This window comes from Mobula birostris, chromosome 4, assembly GCF_030028105.1.
Source record: "Mobula birostris isolate sMobBir1 chromosome 4, sMobBir1.hap1, whole genome shotgun sequence".
Taxonomy (NCBI): domain Eukaryota; kingdom Metazoa; phylum Chordata; class Chondrichthyes; order Myliobatiformes; family Myliobatidae; genus Mobula; species Mobula birostris.
Window position 1 is genome coordinate 9,754,451 of NC_092373.1, and position 23,229 is coordinate 9,777,679.

Below are 23,229 nucleotides of genomic sequence, written 5' to 3' on the forward strand. Positions count from 1 at the left end.
ATCTTCAACTTTGGGGTAATGGTTAGTGAATTCTCTAGTGGTGGATTACAAGTACCCGACTGTCATAACCCAAGAGTCAGCTGGGAATGGTGGGGGGAGCGTGGGAATGGTGGAAGGAGCGGTGTGAGTTCTACATCTACAGAGCTGGTTCAAATAGAATGAACAATGTGGTGGTATTTGTGCTCTGTGGTTCTGTGATATCAGCCTGAATTCCTCTGGGACCATGGCTCGTATTGTCTGAGAATGCAGTTTGGTATAGTCATAGAGTTCTAGTCATACCTGCAGCAACCCTGGCAAACTTTGAAAACCTCGGAACAAAATGGTTGTTGAATTCACTGAGAAAGCGAGGCGCACAATTGGAGAAATCTAAACAAAGGGCCAACACAGTAGCAAAGCAATAGTAACCTTTACAGTGCCAGTGGTCATTGATCAGAGTTCGATTTTCGTCACTATCTGTAAGCCTGTATGCTGTCATTGTGATTGCCTGGGTTTCCTCCAAGTGTTCCCGTTTCCTGTCAGGTTTCAGAGACATACAGGTTAGGGTTAGTGAGTATGGACATGCTATGTTGGCACTGGAAACATGGTGGTACATCTAGGCTTCCTTAAACAGTCCTTGACTGTGTTGGTTTTTGACACAAACGACTCCTTTTACTGTGTTATGTATATGTGACAAATCTAATCTTTGTTAATGAGCAGCAGTGTAGGGAACAATTTTATGTTTCTTTTCTATTAGTGTTTTAAGCTTAGAGCAGTAAATCAAACTCCATCATTTGTTTATTCTAAAATATTTTGGATGTAATATTTCATTACATTTTTAAATGCAAGTCAACAACTTCCAGCTTCTCACATTATCTGCCTTCCCCTTCACCTAGTCTCATCTATCACCTGCTAGCTTGTACTTCTTCCCTTCCCCCAGCCTCTTATTCTGCCTTCAGCCCCCTTCCCTTCTAGTTCTGATGAAAGGTCTCAGCCTGAAACACTGACTATTTATTCCCCTCCATAGGTACTGCCTGATCTGCTGAGATGCTTCAGCACTTTGTGTGTGCCAATAATAGTATGCCTGTTTCAATTAACATCTTTTTTCAAGCTTCAGGATTGTTTAATGTAATTTCCAGTTCATGAGTGCAATGGGGAAGAAAATAATAGTTACTTTGGATCTGGTGCAGCACAAAAATAACCACAATGCGATGAGAACGCAATAATAAAAGAAACAATAAATATTAATGGCTTCTATATGATAATTGTATTTACATCAAGTACCTAGGTACTCCTGTACTTATTACCTATTTGTCAGGAATTTTCAGCATTGTGATTACTGGTGAGCAATGAGGTCCTCCGTTGTTTGGGATTGACCTTGGATATTGTGTCCTTGCTGTTTATGTGATATGCAAGGTAGGGTTGTACGATATGGGGAGCAAGCTGTTGTCCACGCAGCAGGCTCCCCCTCTCCAAACAGCTGATGAATCCAAAGGAATGGCAAAGACCAATACAGTTTGCAGCAGCAGCGTCGCAAGAATTGCCAGTCAGCATTGAACTCATCGTAGAGCTGCCATAGGGATCCCCGCTCTGGATTTTCCTTGGTGTTTACTCTCCCGAAACCTCCTGCATGAGTGGGTATAGCATATGGCAGTGGAGGTTTGAGATCATAGTTTTCCTTATCCACTGGTGAACAATTTGGCTTAATTTTAAATCTGCAAGTTACACCCACTGCAAATCATGTATGTAACTTTACTTTTTCCTCTCCCACCCTCTGCCATCAAACTAATTTCAATCTATTCCCTTATTTCACCCACCACTCAGCATCTTTGTTCCAGGTTCCAGCATCTGCAGAGTCTCTGCTGCTAAAGAGCATCTGTATTGGGTGGAAGCAGGAAGGGGAAACTGGCCAAGCATTAAAATATGGGTTAGCATTAAAGGAGATCGAATCCCAGTTCAAAATATTTCATCAAGTTTGAATGAAACAGCATGATATCTGGGCAGATCTGAAAAGTTCTTCACAATCAAAATTCAGATTAAAATTCAGTTTCTGCATTGAGCTTCTTGCTGCATTGGATTTTCCTTGAGCTCCCACCGTAGAGAAAGTTGATGCTTTTTTTTTCATGGAGCCAGGTGGTTTGTCCAGTGCCAACATTAACAATGCTAAGCTCTGTTTGAATTCTCACATTTGGATGTGCTGCTTTTAAACCGGGTGAAGTGTCAGGGAGCTGAATGATGTGTTTTTTGTGATTCTGTATTCATCTGGCAGCAAAGGGGATCTCTAGTCCTCACTTTAGAGAGAGATTACATTCCTCACTTTAGAGAGAGATGAAAATACACAGCAGTTGGATGAGTTTTTGTGTATAAATTGCTAATAGAACAGTACATCACAGTGTAGCCCTTTGCCCTGTGAAGTTGTGCGAACCTTTGAACCTACTTCAAGACTAATCTAACTCTTCCCTCCATTTTTCTTTCTTTCATGTGCCTATCTAAGAGTCTCTTAAATCTTCCTAATGTGTCTGCCTCTACTACCAACTGCTGGTAATGCATTCCACACAGCCACCACTCTGTGTTTAAAAACTTACCTCTGATATCTCCCTCTATTTTTTTTTGTCCAGTCACCTTAAATCAGGGGTCCCCAACCTTTTTTGCACCGCAGGCTGGTTTAATATTGATGATATATATTCTTGCGGACCGGCCAACGGGGGTGGGGGGGTGTTAAAGTTCAACAGTGCGTGACAGGGAATGAGGAAAGGTGCAGCTGACTCATATCGTTTCATATTGCCAAATCATATCGTTTCCTCGCGGCCGGGTAGCACATCTTTGTGGGGACCACTGCCTTAAATTATACCCTCTTGTATTAGCTATTTCTGCCCCTGGGGAAAAAGTCTCTGCCTGTCTATTCAATTGATGCCTTTAACTTTTTACTGGAATTAACATCCAGTAATTTCTCCACCCCCCCCCCCCCATCCATTTCCCACTCCAGCTCCCCTCCTATCTCTTCTCTTCTCTTCTCGCCTGACTATCATGTCTCTTGGGTCCCCTCCTCCTTCCCTTTCTCCCATGATTTACTCTCCACTGCAATCCTTTACCTATCATCTCCCAGCTTATTATTTCACCTCCCCTCCCTCACCCATCTACCTCCCCCCTCACTTGGCTTCACGTATCGCTTTCTAGCTATCGTCAACTAATGTGGATTGATTACTGCTTCCAGATTCCCACATGACTCATCTTCCCCCTCACCTGGTCTCACCTTTCCACCCGCTAGCTTGTACTCCTTCCCCTCTTCCCAATTTCTTATTCTGGCTTCTTCCCCCTTCCTTTCCAGTCCTGATGAAGAGTCTCAGCCCGAAACATCAACTATTTATTCCTTTCAATAGATCCTTCTACAATGAGCGACCAGAAATGAACAGAATACTCCTTGTGTGTTCTAACCAAAGTTTAATAGAACTGCAGAATTTCTTTACAGCTCTCGAGCTCAATCCCCTGACTAATGAAGGCCAACACACCATACACCTTTTTAACCTCTCTGTCTTCCTTGATACTTTAATATCTTCTATCCTTAGACTGGCCTAAAACTGACCTTTTGAGTATTTATAATTTTCCATCACATTTTCAACATCTATAATTCTATTATATCTACTCTTCCATTCCATTTTCTTGTCGTGAGAAGATAGTTGTGTGTTATGTGCCATCTAATTCCTTAAGGGCGTCAATGACGTGGGAGCTCCCACTATATTCCCAATGGCATGTGTCTCAAATAGTCTCTGACAACCTAGTCCAGCTCTTCGCTGTTATGTGTGGCTTAGCTATTAAACTTGGTTGAACTATTTCTATTGATGGGAGAAGGGGCAAAGGCAGGTTACTGGAGCCTTAAAACCAGTCACTTCAAGTAGATAGGGCTCATCAGCCGTAGTTGACAGCTCATCTAAGAGAAGGAAAACTCTGAGCTCAAACCTCTGCTGCCTTGCAACTATACCCACTCATTGGGTGCATTTAAAGTGGAGATGATAGTTAATTAGTAAGGGTGTGAAAAGTTAATGGGGAGAAGGCTACACAATGGAGTCAAGAGGGAGAATAACTCAGCCATGATGGAATTGTGGAGCAGACTGATGGGCTGAATAGCCTAATTCTACTCCTATGTCCTATGATCTAATTCATTTCACACCAAAAAATGTTTCAAAGTGCTTCACTGTTCTGCTACGAAATAATTTGATATCACATTTTATAAGTAAATAGTTGGGACTTACAATCAAATGCTTAGTCAAGGCAGACGGGTTTTTACAGGGTGAAAGGAACTGAGGATGCTGAGAGGTTTTGGATCTAAGTCTCAGCGGCTAAAAGCATGGCTCTTAACGAGGGACTAATTTGAAATGAAAGCTACATAAGAGGTCAAAGTTGGAGGAGGTTATCGAGCTGGGGAAAATTGAGAGGTAGATAGGGACAGGCTGTGGGAGAATTGTGAAAAATAATATCAGGAGCAGAGATCAAACCTTCTAAGGCTCTCTTTACCCCAAAGAGAGATGGGTTGATGTGAAGTAATGTCACCACACAAGGACTGGGCAGTGATGATTTATCTTTGTGTTAACAAAGCACCATCCAGTGCAAATGTAAAATAAAAATAGAAAATGCTAGGAGTACACACAAAATATATCTCAGGCACCCACCCACCCTGCTCATGGACTGTTTGCCCCATCCCAGTGGGGAGGAGGCTATGTAGTATGCATCCCAGGACCACTAGGCTCAAACAGTTACTTTCCCCAAGCAGCAAGTCTGATCTACACCATCCAGCTACCACAACTGTAAAATTTCCTGTCAGAATCATCTTGTGTACAGAGAAGGTTCAAATCACATTTTTATCGACCTTGAAATACATCTCCTAACAGGCAGCTATGAAACATAGAAACCCAAAAGAATCCATTAAAAAAAAGACTGTGAAGCACCCAAAGTGCAGAGGAAAAAGAAGCAAATTATGCAAGAAACAAGTACAAGCAAATAGTGTTCCGAACAGGGAGCCTTAGTTTAGCGCAGAGCAGCAAGCTGAACTGGCCTGTCCTCAGGCCCTGATTCGGCCTGAGTTCAGCCCTTCTAATTCAGCTCGGCACTTAAATCAGTTGAATCTCTAGTCTTCCTCACTCTTGCTGATGGGCCTGCTGCCTCGCTCTGCCTCGGTTATGCTGCATTGAATTGCCTCCAAGTCCAAAGGGAAGTTACAGATTATTGCTTTGATGATTGCTTACCAGAAAAAGAGTGATTAACAAAGTATTTGCATTCCTTGTTTCACTGGGCACCAGCCAGGAGTCACTGAGCACTATGTACAGACACTCTTAGCATCACTTTATGTACATGCAATCAGTCTGTGTATATAAGCTATCTTATGTATTAATAGTACTGTGCAAAAGTCTTAGCACCTATGTATAGATAAGGAGCCCAAGACTTTTGCGCAGTACTGTAGTAATTTTATGTATTAAGTTGTACTGCTGCCGCAAAAAAAAATTTCCTGACCTGTGAGTGATGATAAACCTGATTTTTGATACTGGTCTCTGTTGTGGACTTGAGAGTGGGAAGGGGGCAGGGAAAGGGGAATCATGATTGGGGAAGGGAGAGGGGAGGGAACAGGAAGCACCAGAGAGATATTCTGCAATGATCAACAAATTAATAGTTTGAAATCAAATGACCTTACCTGGTGTCTCAGGGCTGGGTGTGCCTGCACCCACGCCACCCCCACCCCCGGCACTTCCTCTGCCACCTCTCCCACACTCCTCCCATGTGCTCTACCCTCGTCGTCCCCAACATTCTTTGCTCCTGCCAGATTTTACAGACTCGCTCTTCACTCCACATCGACAAATACTGTACTGTGCAAAGGTCTTGGCACCCGAGCTCTATCTATCTATATATATATATATATATATATATATATATGTGTGTGTGTGTGTGTGTGTGTGTGTACACATACAGTATGTTTTTTTTTATTATTGTGCTTTTATATATGCTGCTTTGGATCCAGAGTAACAATTATTTTGTTTTCCTTTACCTTGTACTGGAAATTACATTAAACAATCTTGAATCTTGAAGGACTGAACACCACAGGTCTTTCCCATGAGTGGGTATAGCCACAAGGCAGCGGAGAGTTGAAATTAGAGTTTTCCTTCTAGATGAGCTGACGAACCCCATCTGCTTGAAGTGACTGGTTTTAAGGCACCAGTAAACGCACCTTTGCCCCTTCTCCTGTTAGTAGAAACAGTTCGCCAGGCTTAATAGCTAAGTCATGCCTGAAGGCCAGGAGCTGTACTTGGTTGTCAGAGGCTATTTGAGGCGCATGCCATTAAGAGCATTTAATAGGCGGTGGGAGCTTGTCCCCATTACCACCCCTGGCTATAACAACCTTAAAGAACCATGCAGTCTGGCATTAGACATTTCAACCTAGGAAAAAAAGATAGTGTCTGTCTATCACAAACAAGTGAAAACCTGCTGGAAATCCAAGCAGCACACACAAAATGCTGGAGGAACTCAGCAGATCAGGCAGCATTTATGGAAAAAAGTACAGTTGATGCTTTGGTCCAAGACCTTAATGCAGGGAAACTGTGAAAACATTCTTCTCTCAATGTTTTGTGTATTCATTAACAATTTTCTGATAAAAGTGGACACTGCATTTTTTGCCTCGATTAAGTTGAAATTCTCAGTCTGCAGTTTCATATTTAGAATGTTCATTTTGTCATACAGATCTCCATGTGGAAGTTGAGGGAGGTAAGGGAGGTGGCATAGTGCTGTTAATTAAGGATAAGATCAGGGTGATAGAGATAATGTAAGATCTAAGGAGCAGAATGTTGAATCCATCTGGGTAGAGATTAGGAATTGTAAAGGGGGAAAAATCACTGGTGGGAGTTGTCTATCAGCCATGGAATAACATTACAGTGGCACAGTTGATAAACAGAGAAATACCTGAGGCACGCAAGAATGGAACAGCAGTTATCATGGGGGACTTTAACTCTTTAACTTGCACATAGATTGGGTGAATCAAGTTGGTCGAGGCAGTCTTGAGGAAGACTTCATAGAATGCATCCATGATGGCTTTCTTGAACAGTATGTTACTGAACCTACAAGGGAATGTGCTGTCTTAGATTTGGTCCTGTGCAATGAGACAGGTAAAATTAGTGATTTTGTAGTTAGAGATCCTCTTAGAAAGAGTGATCACAGTATGATCGAGTTTCTCCTACAAATGGAGGGTGCAATAGTTAAGTTGAAAAGCAATGTATTATGCCTAAACAAGGGAGACTGTAATGGGATGAGGGAGGCTGGGAACACAGGCTATATGGTGGGATGGTTGAGGAACAGTGGTAGACTTCCAGAGAGATTTTTCATTGTGCTCAACAAAAGTATATTCCAGTTAAAAACAAGGGCAGTAAGGGCAGGAGAGCCAGCTGTGGGTAACTAAAGAAATAAAAGAAGGCATCAAACTAAAACTTGTGTGTATAAAGTCCCCAAGATTAGCGGGAAACTAGAAAATTGGGAAGGTTTTAAAAAGCAACAAAGATTCACAAAGCAAACAATAAAGAAAGGGAAGAGAGGTTATGAAGCTAAACTAGCACAAAATATAAAAGACGGATAGAAAAAGTTTTTATAATTATATAAAGTGGAAAAAGAGGCTAAAGTGAATATAAGTTCCTTGGAGGATGGGAGGTGGGAATTGATATTGGGTAATGAGGAAGTGGCAGAGGTTTTCAGTGACTATTTTGTGTTATGGCTTCATCAGACAGTACAGTATTACAAATAAGCTAAATGAGGCGTCACTGACCTGATAGGCATGGAGTAAAGCCATACTGTAGGGCAGCGGTCCCCAACCACCGGGCCGCAAAGCATGTGCTACTGGGCCGCGAGGAAACGATGTGATTGGGTGATATGAGTCAGCTGCACCTTTGCTCATTCCCTGTCACGCCCACTGCTGAGCCATTACGCATGCGAGGTCATTACCCGCAGGTCATCCATGTCAGCACGGGAAGGAGATCAACTCCTCGAGCTTGCAAATGACGGTGGGCTGAAAAGCATGTTTGACATAACATCTCTGCCGGCAATCTGGATCAAAGTCAAGGCTAAATATCCTGAGATAGCCACGAAAGCACTGAAAATGTTGCTTCCATTTCCAACATATCTCTGCAATGAATGCAACGAAAACTAAATTGAGGAATAGACTGGACACAAGGAACCCCCTTCGAGTATCGCTGTCTCCCATCACCCCTCGATGACCGTCTTGTTGCAGGAAAACAAGCCCAGGGCTCCCACTGATTCAGCGATATTGGTGTGTTGCAATGATTTTATATGTTCATACGGGGAAAATATGTGCTGTGTGTTTAATATCCAAACGTTACTTAAAATGTTATGATACTGACTTATAAGTGACTTATATAACCATATAACAATTACACCACGGAAACAGGCAATCTCTGCCCTTCTAGCCCGTGCCAAACGCTATTCTCACCTAGTCCCACTGACCCGCACTCAGCCCATAACCCTCCATTCCTTTTCTGTCCATATAGCTATCCAATTTTTCTTTAAATGATAATATTGAACCTGCCTCTACCACTTCTACTGGAAGTTCGTTCAACACTTACTTCAAGCTCCCCTGATAATTGACTTATCACTATATTCATGCGAGGAAAGTATGTGCTGTGTGTTTAATATTAAATGAGTGTATTAGCCACTTATCCCTATATTCCGGTCGTGATTAACACCCCCCCCCCCCAACCAGAACAGAATGGCCAAAAACGATTTGTGGGAAGAAAAATCGACAGGTACACCCATGCGCACTGGTTCCCGCGCAGGGCTTCATGGTCATTGTAGTCTTTCTCTGGGTAAACACAACGTATTTGACTGCTACTCTTGTCCGTTGGCAACCCTACCCCCCACCCCCAGGTCGGCCAGTCCGCAAGAATATTGTCAATATTAAACCGGTCTGCAGTGTAAAAAAGGTTGGGGACCCCTGCTATAGGGATATAACATTGTACTGGCACACTTCCTGTAGTTGCTGTTTTTTAGGATTAGAATTCAAGGCTTCACCACCTTCGTACTCAGAGATCACGCCATATGGATTTATCCATCATTAATGGGGCAAAATTAAAATAAAAAATTAACACAAACTGGGAATGCCTGTTAGATGTTGACGATGGCAACAAGTTGACACGAATGGAACGATGGTCGCGGCACGCAAACGAATGGCGAGCGAAGATGAAGACAGTTGCAACAGCGATAATTACATGGACACGGATTCAGATTAGAATCTGAATGTTGGTCTCTGGTTGGTTGTTGTTCGTCCATTGTTGACGTCGATGAGGAGCTCGACACCATTATGATGGTGTCGGGACTAGCGCGTGATTTGGATTTAAGTGAGGGAGAGTTGCGCAGCGTCAGCCTCACTCTCTCTTCCCATTTCCCATCTGGATCCAGTGGCAATACAGAGTCTAGACGGCTGGAGATGGGACTAGGCGCAGTGGATAACCAGGACGTCTTCTGTGTCTTGTCCTGCTCTACACGTTCCACGACGCTTGCAGAGACCGCCTTCTTGACCGTTAGACCTTCCAGACCGTTAGACCTTCCATAGGTCTCATCTGCTCAATCCGCCGGAGTCTGTCTTCATATGCTGGGATAGACAACTCCCTATCACACCGAGGGTTTGAGACCCGTCGGCTACCCTCACCTGATTTACCCGGCTTGTCGAAGCCGTTGCCCGGGGTGTGACCGCTGTTGCATGCAAGCAGCTACGAGGAGCCACAGGTGAGAGCTGAGTGCCAGGTGGGGACCAAAGGTGGACTAACCGCCCTGAAAAGGACGTGACATGTTCCCCCACCAGAGGTGCTACCCCTCCCTGACACCCCATAGAGCAGGTCTCTATAGAGCAGGTGTTTGGCAAGCTACCTTTATACTGTTCCAGTTTGCGTGATTGACCAATCACGTAAGGTCTCACATGGTCTCGATGGGCCAAATGGCCTAACTTTGCTCCTATTTCTTATGGTCTTATAATCTTCAAAGATGGTTCTTGACAACACATATGAAGCGAGGTTGCTTTGAACATCTGGAGGAATCCTTGGGGTCAGCAGGTTCACTGATTGGCCAGAACCATACAGTGAAATAGAGCCAACGCTGCATCACTGCGTGACCTCTTTTCCGTAGATTTGTAGAGAAAGTTGAAAGGGTGTACTTATCAACTGTTAAATTGCATGAACTTGTTCCGTGCCGCGAGTCAAGGGGAACTACTATTGGGCACCCTGGTTGCTAATTTATGCATCTCCAATGATGTATGTTTGCTTGTCAAGGTCAGATGAGATTGCTGAGTTTCAGAAGCGTTGTGACGGTGAGTGCTCACTGCCTGCAGAGCTGTGGTTCTTCCTGTGTTCCAGTGCTTCATCCTCTTTGTTTTGTAAGTGCCTGCTCTACTAAAGGTCGGCCAGGTCTCATGCCCAAGTCAGGATGACCCTAAACACCCCCCCCCCCTCCCGGTAATCTTGAACACCCCCCAATGGTTTCTTTTTCCCCAAATTCCCCCTTGGGACACGTAACCAACCCCGCTGGGAATCACCGCCTTATATGCCGTCATTAGTCTGAATTTACTAGGACATCTTTGCAGTATTGTCTGTGGTGCACAGGATGGCCCTCCCTGCAGGAGGGCTGGCTGCTAAAAGTTATGGTTTACAAATTGAAGTGACTGTGAGATATTGTCATATACATCCTACCAAATGTTAGACAATGGGATTGTGTTAATTGGCCTGCATCAGACCAGGTAACTGTGGGTTTAAGGAATTTGCACCATTCTAAACAAGTTCAAGGAAGCTTGCCAACCAGACTGAAATTGTCACTTAGCACATCAGATAATTGATCTATCAATAGTTGGGTGATATGTATACCTGGTGAGTCAGCTCTCACAATACTAATCTTTGGAGTCTGGCTGTGAGTCCTCAGAGGTAGACTATGTGTGAATTAATGTATCCCAGCAAAGGTTTGGAACTTTAGAGGTATCTTATCAATAACAATGTGTCCACTGTACCTCAAAAAGGAGCCATTTGTCAGATACAAAATACTGAAGTAGACATGTCATTGTATTGAATTACCTTTTGTGCCTTTGATCTTAATAAGAACGTGATGTGCTATGAGTTTGGGGAACCATACTGAGAGAGTCTCCAGAAGATTGCCTATTTGTTGTGATGAAGGCTACTGTATCATCAGCCTCAGAGTCTCTGCAGTGACCTAGATATCAGTCACAACTGATTTCATTACTAATTTGTTTCTGCTGTATTTTGCAGGTGCGTATTCCAACCCCACTCAACACCAGTGGAGTGCAAGTCATCTGTATGAAAGGAAAAGCCAAGTACAAGGCTAGTGAGAATGCAATTGTGTGGAAGTAGGTAGCCTTAAATTTTATTATTTAAACTTTGCTCTATTATAGTTGTGCTACAGGATACCCGCAACAAAATTAGTGGAGACACAGCTAGTTCAAGCTGCTGCCTCAGCTCCAGTTTAATCTTGACCTCCTGTGTTTCCTCTATTGGTTGTGCCACAGGGATTAGTGTTGAGTCTGTCGTTGTTTGTCATCTATATCAACAATCTGGAAGATAATGTGGTAATGTGGACCAGCAGATTTGTGGGTGACACTAAGATTTGTGACATATACAGTGCCTCTAAAAAGTATTCCCCCCTCCCCCCGGAAGTTTTCATGTTTTATTGTTTTATAACATTGAATCACAATGGATTTAATTTGGCTTTTTTGATAGTGATCAACAGAAAAGGCATGCATTTCATAGTGAAAACAAATTTTACAAATTTATTATAGTCACTGAGCACAAAATAATTGATTGCATAATTACTCACACCCTTCAAGTCAGTATTGAGTAGATGCACCTTTGGCAGCAATAACAGTCTTGAGTCTTGTGTGGATAGGTCTCTTTCAGCTTTGCACATTGGGACACTTCAATTTTCCTCCATTCTTCTTTACAAAACTGGTTAAGTTCTGTCAGATTGCATGGGGATTGTGAGTGAACAGCCCTTTTCAAGTCCAGCCACAAACTCTCAGTTGAATTGAGGTCTGGTCTCTGATTTGGCCACTCCAGGACAAATGTTTTTAAGCCATTCCTGTGTAGCTTTGACTTTATGCTTGTTATGCTTGGAGTCATTGTCTTGCTGGAAAACATATCTTCTCCCAAGGTGCAGTTCCCTTGCAGAATGCATCAGGTTTTCCTCCAGGATTTCCAGCATTCATTTTACCCTCTGCCTTCACCAGCCTTCCAGAACCTGCTGCAGTGGAGCATCCCCACAGCATACTTCACGGTAGGGGTGGTGTGTTTTTGATAATTTGCGATGTATGACTTATGCCAAACATAGCGCATAGTCTGATGGCCAAAAAGCCCAATTTCAGTTTCATCAGACCATAGAACCTTCTTCCAGCTCATGTCAGAGTCTTCCACGTGCCTTCAGGCAAACTGTAGCCGAGGTTTCATGTAGTTTTCTTTTTCAACAGTGGCTTTCTCTTTGCCCCTCTCCTATAAAGTTGCGACTGGTGAAGCACCCGGGAGCATTCTCTCCCATCTCGGCCACTGAAGCTCCAGAGTTGTCATAGGTTTCTTGGTAGCCTCCCACACTAGTTTCCTTCTTGCACGGTCACTCAGTTTTTGAGGATAGCCTGCTCTAGGCAGATTTACAGCTGTGTCATATTCTCCCATTTTTTTGAGGATTTACTTAACTGTACTCCAAGGGATATACCGTGGCTTGAAATTTTCTTGTATCCATCTCCTAGCTTGTGTTTTTCAATAAGCTTTTTGTGGAGTTGCTTGAAGTGTTCTTTTGTCCTCATTGTGTAATTTTTGCCAGGATATTGACTCGCCTGTAGTTGGACCTTCCAGATACAGGTATATTTTTACTACAATCAGTTGGAACACTTTGACTGCACACAAGTCTCCAAAAACAGATCTCCATTTAACTAATTATATGACTTCTAAAACCAGTTGGCTGCACCAGTGATGATTTGGTGTGTCATATTTAAAGGGGTGAATACTTGTGCAATCAATTATTTTGCGTCTTATATTTTCTATTGATCAGTGTCAAAAAAAGCCAAATTAAATCCACTGTGATTCAATGTTATAAAACAATAAAACATGAAAACTTTTATGGGGTACAATACTCTTTGTAGGCATTGTAAGTTTTTAGATAGACGTGGACTGATCAAGGATATTCAGCATGGCTTCATGCATGATAGGTCATGTCTAACCAATCTTAGAGTATTTCGGGAAGTTACCAGGAAAGTTGATGAAAGCAAGGCAGTGGATGTTGTCGACATAGATTTTAACAAAGCATTTCACAAGGTCCCGAATGGGAAGTTGGTCGAGAAGGTTCAATTGCTTGAAATTTAAGATGAGGTAGTAAATTGGATTAGACATTGGCTTTCTGGGAGAAACCGGAGAGTGGTAATAGATGGTTGCATCTGATTGGAGGTCTTTGACCAGGGGAATGCTGCAGGGATCATTGCTGGGTCTGTTGTTGTTTGCCATCTGTATCAACAATCTAGATGATAATGTGGTAAACTATATCAGCAAATTTTCAGGCGACTTGAAGATTGGGGGTATATCAAAGCTTGTAGTGGGATCTGGACCAGCTGTAAAAGTGGGCTGAAAATAGCAGATGAGATTCAATATCGATAAATCTGAGGTGTTGCACTTTGGGAGGGAAAGCCAGAGTAGGACCTACACAGTAAGTGGTAGGGAAATAAAGTGCGGTAGGACAGAGTGATCTGGGAATGCAGATCTATAATTATGGTCTTAAAGATCATTAAGATGGTAAGGATGGAATACAAAAGTAAGCTAGCCAGTAATATTAAAGAGGATACCAAAAGTTTTTTCAGATACATAAAAGTGTAAAGGAAATTATGCTGGAGAGGTAGTTTATGGGAGACAATGAAATAATGGACGAAATGAATAAGTACTTTGCAACAGTCTTCACTGTGGAAGCCTCTAGTATAGTGGTCGCCAACCTTTTTAAGCCCAAGATGCCCTACCTCGGCCTTAGTGAAAGGCAAGATCTACCTACTAAATCGTTCAGAGAAAAACAGCTCAGATTGTACTTCCAATTTGAGGCCTTTTATTTGGGCTAATTGTGTTTGAATTACATAAAATGCTTTTGTCAAACTTTCAAATTAATTCAACCAAGGAAATACTGTAACCAGCATATCAAACAGGCCATAGATGTCTTTCTTTAAGAATATTGCAATACTTTATACCTTTTGTAGTAACTTCTACTTTGAAAAAGGACCACTCGACACCTTCATGTTTAAAGGAGCAACTTTATCTGGGGTGGCAAAAGTGTTCGGATTTGTAGGTTAATTGACCACATTGCACCTTATGCATGTAGTGAGTGGAAGATATGGAGAGAGTTGGAAATATCATAGGATTGCAGTATAATGGATCGGTGCTTAAAATAATGAGGGGGTGTTTTGCTGTGCTGTTCAATGGTGAAATTTTAAAATTGAAGAATGAGTATAAATCCGTGACTTAAAGACATTTCCTTGAAGTTAATGTCCTGATGAAGGGTCTCAGCCTGAAATGTTGACAGTTTATTCACTTCCATGAATGCTGATTTCCTCAAACATTTTGTGTGTATTGCTCTGGGTTTCCAACATCTGCTGAACCTATGCCCTTGAATTAGGTATTCTGTTAAATTGAAGGTAATATTAGTGCTCTTTTGTCCCTGGTTGTCATTGCTTTCGAAGTGTGTGCCTGATGGTTTGGAGTCATAAAACAATATTTAATTCAAAATGACAGTATTTGGCTCATCTGATCTATTGGTGTGGGTGGAGATGTGGGGATATGTTTTTAGCAAAGAAAGTATAAGGCACTCCATCCCTCTGTTAGCCTGCAGGTTACCCTTGAGCAAGTTGCAGCAGGGTTATGAGGAGCCATGAGTGCAGGTGATAGGTGTATATCACAAGTACTGGTCATTTAACCACTCATGCCAGGCAGTCTCCGAGAGGTATTGATAATAGCTGGGGTCACCTGTCTTATAAAGACATTGCACAGAAGGCGGCAATGGCAAACTACTTCTGTAGAAATATTTGCCAAGAATAATGGTCAATCAGCCCCACTATTATCATAGAAAACTAAAAAGATATGTTTGTAAGATATTTGACTATATTCTACAGAATATTCTATTGTACTATAGAAATGAGCAATTAAATAGTGAGGTAGGAACAATCTGCTGGAGGAACTCGGCAGGTTGAGCAGCGTCTGTGGGGCAGGAAGGGATGGTCATAATGCTGGGTTCCAAGGAAAATGTTGGTAAGTACTGATGCAAGGTTTCCATCAAAGCATCAACAGTTCCTTTCTCCCCACACAGACACTGCTTAACCTGCTGAGTTCCCCCAGCAGATTGTTGCTCCAGATTCCAGCATCTACAGACTTTTGTGTCTGTAGATTTACCCATCTTCATTTATCATTTTTGTGTCTGTAAATTTACCCACCTTCATTAATTGTTACCTGTCCCCTCAGGATAAAGCGAATGGCAGGAATGAAGGAATCGCAGATCAGTGCAGAGATTGAGCTTCTACCCACTAATGATAAAAAGAAATGGGCTCGGCCACCCATTTCCATGAACTTTGAGGCAAGTATGATAGCCTAAGGGGCACTACTGTATGATTATGTTTTTGCATTTTCACAGTTTGTGGGCAACAGCTTACTCTCCATGTTGTATTACCCTGGCTTGCGTATCATGTAGACAGCTGGGGCACAACATCCATGGTTGATACTGACCAAAGGATGGTTTCAGTGCTACTAAGAGGCTTACCATTAACTGCATACTTTCTCCTTTGACTTCCCAAAATGCAACGCCTAACTTACCTGCGTTAAACTCTTGTACCTCCTTAGTTTTTTGAGCAAGTGCCCCTTTGTGCAGGGTGCTTCTTGACCCCATCCTGTATAGCCCATGTAGCATATTTATCTCCTCATTTTGGACTCTTCCCTAAATTTACCCATATTACTTACTGCCTGTTACGCTGCTGGCGTTTAGGGTAGCAACAAAGGTCCTATATCTCTGTCTGTCCTTGGCCACTCAGATGTAGAAGGATGCTTCATTGCTGTTTTCATAGCAGTTTTGTTTGACCAGTCAGGGTTATTAGTCCTGACCTGAACCTTCGAATCTGGAGGAGCAGTGGACCACTCTTAGTCTGGCCTCTACCTTTTGACTTGTTTGGCAGGAGAGACCCTACCAGGAGCCAAAGCATAAAGCCCTGACTCCAGCCAGCAGAGCTCTCTGGGTCATTGGCACACGCAAGCCTTCTAACCATGACAAGGTCTTGGAGGAAATACTGTATTCGTTTAAAATTCTTCTTTCAGTACCTTCATTAAACTTTGTTGTTTTATTGTCCCTTGGTTTTCACTTGCTTTCCTTAACACGCCAAAAATTCTAATGACATTTCTACTGTAAAGTGGATACAGATGTTCTTTTCATTGCTAGAGTCTAGGATCTAAAGGCACAACCTCAGAAAAAAGTGGCATCTCTTTAAAACTAAATGAGGAGAAACTTCAGCCAGAGTATGATAAATCATTGCCACAGAGGGCTGTGGAGTCTGTCACTGAATGTAATGAAAGCAGAGATTGATAAGTTCTTGATTGGTAAGGAGGTAAAAAGCCTGCTCCAGCCCAGATGCAAGGTGTTGACCTGAAATATCAACTGTCTATTTCCCTCCGCGGATGCTGCCTTGACCCACTGAGTCTTTCTGCTGTTCTGTTGATTGCTGTAAAAGTCTCTGACTGGCAGGCTGAGGTGCATTTTTGCTGCCCACTACACATAACCAACCTCTTCACATTGCCTTCTGCAGGTTCCATTCGCTCCTTCTGGGTTGAAGGTGCGTTACCTGAAAGTGTTCGAGCCAAAGTTGAACTACAGCGATCACGATGTGATAAAATGGGTCCGGTATATTGGGCGAAGCGGGATCTATGAGACCAGATGCTGAGAGCAGGGCTAATCCAGCAGCCCTGCCCCTCCACGGCACCCACTGAAATCCATCGGACTCTCCTTGTTGGCCAGTACACCGTGCACTTGATGTTGCGCAGGAGATGGCAGCAGCTACACCTGTAATGTTGTGACTGCACGACCAACAATGGAGACCCAGTCGACAAACAATCCTGCTTCTGCCTCCTTTGATCTTTTTAAAAAATATATATATTCTAATTCCTCCACCTGACCTGTCCTGTTCCCCTCAAACCGTATCCAAAAGCAGATCCCATTTCATGTCCACTTGACATTCAGCTCATGCAGTGTATTTCCCAACAATGTAAGCATATAGTAGTTCAATAGATTAGAGAATGTAACAGGACATACTTGGTAGACACTGAACTTCAACTGATAAAGTGTTGTAATGAATGTTCTGTGCAATCGACAGGCACCGCTAGCCCTTCCATCAAGCTGAGGTCCAGTTGCTGCAGTGTCTTTTTGTTTGGAATTATTAATCCCTGTGACTGAGATGCTTTGCCAGAAATGTTCCTTGTCTGTCTTTGATTCGTGCAGTGGAGTGTAAGTTCACTGGCTGACACTTGTCTCTGTGAAATTTCGAGCTTTGCCGCTGAGGGAGGGATAGAAGGCACCACATCAGGAACGACAAGGGTGTATCAGTATGTATTTACTGCTCAAAAGGGAGGAACGTGTGCCTAACATTTATGAAAGATAAAACACATCTCGATTAATCCCAGGTCTAATGACCAGGACCTTTGGAAGGAGGGGCAAGACAGACCTAGAACCAGAGTGATGGAAGGTAATTTCAGGTCCCTTCTTGCCATGGAGATCCCTTTTCTCTCTGCTCATACTGGCATTGGGCCTGTCTCCATGGAGCTGGTTGGTGCAGACAACCTTGCATTACAGCACAAGAGTTGCATATCCCTGTGCATTTCTGTTAACACTGTGTATGTGTGTCAGATCATGGCTACTTTGGTCAGTCGGTGACCGAAACCTGCACCATTTTCACAGAAGGGACGAATGCTGAAGGTGCTCATCTGTAAATCCTTTTGCTTGATGGTGTGATTCTTCTTGAGCAACTTTTTGTGATTGTCCAGTTAATCTTAATAAACCATACAGAATCAGATTGTGGCACTTTATTTAACTTATGAAGTGGGGAAATTAGTCTTTGAAATTTTCCTTTGCTTCTCAGCACAAACACTAAGATCTGTCGTGCCTAATCGTTGAAGTTACCATAGGTGGCATTTCAAAGAACACAATGCAGGCCCTTCGGCCCATGTTTTTGTACCTATCTATGAGTTCAATATCCCTAATGCCTCTGCCTCTGCCTCTACCACAACCCTTGGCACGGATTTCAATGCAGTCACCAATTTCTTTGGTCTTCCGTCCTGGTGATCTGAACAAGATAATAAAGGATTATATCTAATTAAAGGTCAGATTTATTTGTCACATGTACATTGAAACATACAGTGAAATGCATCACTTGTATAAGCGACCAGCAGTCTGAGGATGTGCTGGAGGAAGCCCGCAAGTGTCGCAAAGTCGCAAAACTTCTGGTGCCAACATCACATGTCCACAACTTACTGTATGTCTTTGGAAAGTGGAAGGAAACTGGAGCACCTGGAGGATACCCATGTGGTCATGGGGAGAACATACAAACTCCTTCACTGACTCCCTGTGGGGAGATTTGAAAGCAGAACAAGCAATCTGGCGGAGGAACTAGAAACTCGACTGAATAGCACCTGCTGGGTGGGGGTGTGGGTGGAGTTGTCAATGTTTTGTAAACACAAAGTCGACTTTCCTCCTCCTCCACACAAATGCTGAATCTTCTGAGTTCTTACAACAGATAGCTGAAAAACACCTCCACTCCGTCCACTGTGCCAGCTGTAACCTGCTGGCCAGTGATTATAATTGCATTAAATATGGAACGCCTATGAGATGGATTTTTAGAGCAGCTTGTGTTTGAGCCCACTAGGAAAAGGTAATTCAGGATTGGGTGTTATGTACTCAACTAGATTTTCTGAGAAAGCTTAAGGTAAAGGTACGCTTAGGAGACCGTCATCATAATATGAAGGAATTCACCCTACAGTTTGAGAGGGAGAAGCCTTGCCTCCTGTCATTCACATCCCCCATTATGAAATCTGCCCTTCACCTCCTGACTCTTTCAACTGGCTCCCCTCCATTACTACTACCACCATCTGCTCTCCCTAATCCATGTTCCACCTTCCTGTCTCAGAAGATTCCATTATCTTCCACCTTTTTATCACCTCCCAGCATCTGCTGTTCCCACTCCCTACCTCACCTGGATCCACCCCCTCACCTCTTCCCAGTCCTGATGAAGGGTCTCAATCTAAAACAGCCACTGTTCATTTCCCTCCAGAGATGCTGCCTGACACACTGAGTTCCTCCAGAAGATTGTTATTCATTCCAGATTCCAGCATTTGCTGTCTCTTGTGCCTCCTTTTATAAATATGGACTACTTTTCCCCCTTTCACATCATCTGAAGGCTCATAGCCTGCACTCTTGAAGCTCCTCCTGTTTGATACTGCCATTCTTGTGTGGGAACATGACACCAGATGCTGTTGAGCTAATTATGGAACACACATAAAAGTTGCTGGTGAACGCAGCACCAGCAACTTTTATGTGTGTTGCTTGAAATTCCAGCATCTGCAGATTTCCTTGTGTTGAGCTAATTATGGGTTGCAATATGACCAGGACTTGATCTTACCCTCCAACTGAAAAATTTCAAATCTGCAAGGAATACAGATTACACACACAAAAAATGATGGTGAATGCAGCAGGCCAGGCAGCATCTATAGGAAGAGGTACAGTTTAATTTTTTGTGTGTGTGGCTTGAATTTCCAGCATCTGCAGATTTCTTCATGTTTGCGAATGAATACAGATGACTTTTCTGGGGAGTGGGTGGAGGGGGGTAAAATACCATTCATTTAAAAGTGTCAGATTTTTGCCTCTGTCTGTTGTGTATAATGTTTCTTCGCTACATCTTTTGTCAGTTGTCCTAAATGCTCTTTTAGCGTATTAGTTAGATTAATGCTCATATATTTTACTATTACAATTAGTTTTCTGAGGATTGTCACCTTGTTTTGCTGAAGAGCTTAGCTCCTGTTATGATCACCCATAGCGATTAGGTCAAGAGGAGGTTCCAGGCTGAGACATCCAACCAAGACCTCAACAGTGGAGCTTGCAGGTGACCATAAAACCATAATGACATATGAGCAGAAGTAGGCCATTTGGCTGAGTCTGATACACCATTATCCTGCCTTCTTCCCATAACTTTTGACACCCAAACTAATCAAGAACCTATCAAACGTGTGCCTTGGTATAACGACTTGGTCTCCACAGCTTTCTGTGGCAATGAATTCCACAAGTTTCACAACTGGCTAAGAATTTCCTCCTCATCTCTGTTCTAAATGGATATCCCTTAATTCTGAGGCTGTGGCCTCTTCTTAGATACACCTATTATTGGAAACATCCACTCAAGGCCTTTCAATGTGATTCTCTTCCCCCCCCCCCCCACCGTATTCTTCAAAACTCCAGTGAGAACAGGCCCAAAGCCATCAAACATTCCTCACATTAACCCATTCATTCCCAGAATCATTCTCAAGAACCTCGTCTGGACCATCTCCAATGCCAGCAGATCTTAGGTAGGGAGTCCGAAACTGTTTACAGCGTGCCAAATGTGGTCTGACCAATACCGGATAAAATCTCAGTATTATGTCTTTGCTCCTGTATTCCAGTACTCTTGAAACCACACCTTCGGGACACTTTCTTCGCCGTCTGTAATGGTCCTACCCGTTATTTATCCCAGGTACTCACATTTTATTGACTCTGCCTCTCGCCGCTTCTCCCGTCAAGCTCTGAAGGCGACTCTCTCCGCCATGAGGAGGTACTTGGTGTCCCTATCCCAGACCCTTCCACACCTTCGGGACTTTCTTCGCCGTCTGTAATGGTCCTACCCGTTATTTCATCCTCCGTCGGATTCACGCCTGCAATCGCCATTTTTTTGGCTTTGTCATGTTAGGCAAAGATCGCAAGATCCTACATCTACGGACTCCAGAGCCTGCTGGTCCTGAAACTAGCAGGCATGAACTTCAGATTGCGAGTCCTGCCATGGATCTCACCGGCTGCAACACCTCAGGGCATATTCAAAACCCGGACTCCAGCAACGACCATGGACACCTTCACAGCGATTGCGCAACCACCAACTGCGACTCCAGCCTGGAACTCCAGGCCGGGTCTTTATGTGCTGCTATTGTGACTCCCGACTCCCGTCTCCCCTTCCCCCATCAATACTCTGCAACCCTGTCTCCTTCAGATCCCATCGTCAGCTCCTGGGTCCTCAGAGGTTCCATCTTCCTCTCACCCCAACCCTCCCCTCTCCACTGACACCCCCAGCCTCCCCCCTTCCCCCTCTGATCCCAGCTCTCAAGATTCCAGCCTTGAACTCCAGGCCGAGTCTTTATGTGCTGCTGTTGTGACTCCCGTCTCCCCTTCCCCCACCACCACTCTGCAGCCCCGTCTTCCTCAGATCCCACCGTCAACTCCTGGGCCCTCGGAGGCTCCATCTTCCTCTCACCCCAACCCTCCCCTCTCCACTGACACCCCCAGCCTCCCCCCTCACCCCTCTGATCCCAGCTCTCATCCGTGTCGGGTCTTTACCATCCCCTCCAACCTTCAACTGTCGGAGGCAGAACGCTCTGTTCTCAGTAAGGGCCTCACGTTTGGCCCCCTTCGCCCACACCTCAGCAAGTTCCGTGTTCGCCATGATGCGGAACTTTTCTTCCACCGTCTCCGTCTCCGAGCCTACTTCTTCGGCAAGGACTGTTCCACCCCCACCGATGACCCTTTCTCCCGTCTTCAACCCTCCTCTTCTTCATGGACACCCCGCCCTGGTCTTCTGCCTGCTCTGGATCTCTTTATCGCTAATTGCCGACGGGACATCAACCGTCTCGACTTCACCGCACCTTGTCCCCATTCCAACCTCACTCCTTCGGAACGCTCTGCTCTCCACTCCCTCCCACTAATCCTAACCTTATTATTAAACCCGCCGATAAGGGGGGTGCTGTTGTAGCCTGGCGTACTGACCTCTACCTTGCCGAGGCACAGCGACAACTCGCGGATACCTCTTCTTATTTACCCCTCGATCATGAACCCACCAAGGAGCACCAGGCCATTGTCTCCCACACCATCACCGACTTTATCCGCTCAGGGGATCTCCCATCCACTGCTAACAACCTTATAGTTCCCACACCTCGCACTTCCCGTTTCTACCTCCTACCCAAGATCCACAAACCTGCCTGTCCTGGCCGACCTATTGTCTCAGCTTGCTCCTGCCCCACCGAACTCGTTTCTGCATACCTCGACACGGTTTTATCACCCCTTGTTCAATCCCTTCCGACCTATGTTCGTGACACTTCTCACGCTCTTAATCTTTTCGATGATTTTAAGTTCCCTGGCCCCCACCGCTTTATTTTCACCATGGATGTCCAGTCCTTATATACTTCCATCCCCCATCAGGAAGGTCTCAAAGCTCTACGCTTTTTGGATTCCAGACCTAATTAGTTCCCCTCTACCACCACTCTGCTCCGTCTAGCGGAATTAGTCCTTACTCTTAATAATTTCTCCTTTGGCTCCTCCCGCTTCCTCCAAACTAAAGGTGTAGCTATGGGCACCCGTATGGGTCCTAGCTATGCCTGCTTTTTTGTTGGGTTTGTGGAACAATCTATGTTCCCTGCCTATTCTGGTATCTGTCCCCTACTTTTCCTTCGCTACATCGACGACTGCATTGGCGCTGCTTCCTGCACCCATGCAGAACTCGTTGACTTTATTAACTTTGCCTCCAACTTTCACCCTGCCCTCAAGTTTACCTGGTCCATTTCCGACACCCCCCTCCCCTTTCTAGATCTTTCTGTCTCTGTCTCTGGAGACAGCTTATCCACTATGTCTATTATAAGCCTACTGACTCTCACAGCTATCTGGACTAATCCTCTTCTTATCCTGTCTCTTGCAAAAACGCCATCCCCTTCTCGCAATTCCTCCGTCTCCGCCGCATCTGCTCTCAGGATGAGGCTTTTCATTCTAGGACGAGGGAGATGTCTTCCTTTTTTAAAGAAAGGGGCTTCCCTTCCTCCACTATCAACTCTGCTCTTAAACGCATCTCCCCCATTTCACGTACATCTGCCCTCACTCCAACCTCCCGCCACCCCACTAGGAATAGGGTTCCCCTGGTCCTCACCTACCACCCCACCAGCC

At 44.1% G+C, this 23,229-nt stretch overlaps 1 protein-coding gene across 1 annotated transcript in view; it reads left to right on the plus strand.

Annotated features, from left to right (window-relative positions):
- LOC140196156 (AP-2 complex subunit mu) overlaps positions 1–18,080 on the plus strand; it is an 84,576-nt gene extending 66,496 nt beyond the window's left edge. Inside the window, exons 9-11 of the mRNA XM_072254901.1 lie at positions 11,268–11,365; positions 15,495–15,606; positions 16,823–18,080. Of these exons, the coding sequence (XP_072111002.1) occupies positions 11,268–11,365; positions 15,495–15,606; positions 16,823–16,957 (345 nt within the window). The 3' untranslated portion in view covers positions 16,958–18,080. The remainder of the gene's footprint in view (positions 1–11,267; positions 11,366–15,494; positions 15,607–16,822) is intronic.
- Positions 18,081–23,229: the final 5,149 nt, after the last annotated feature.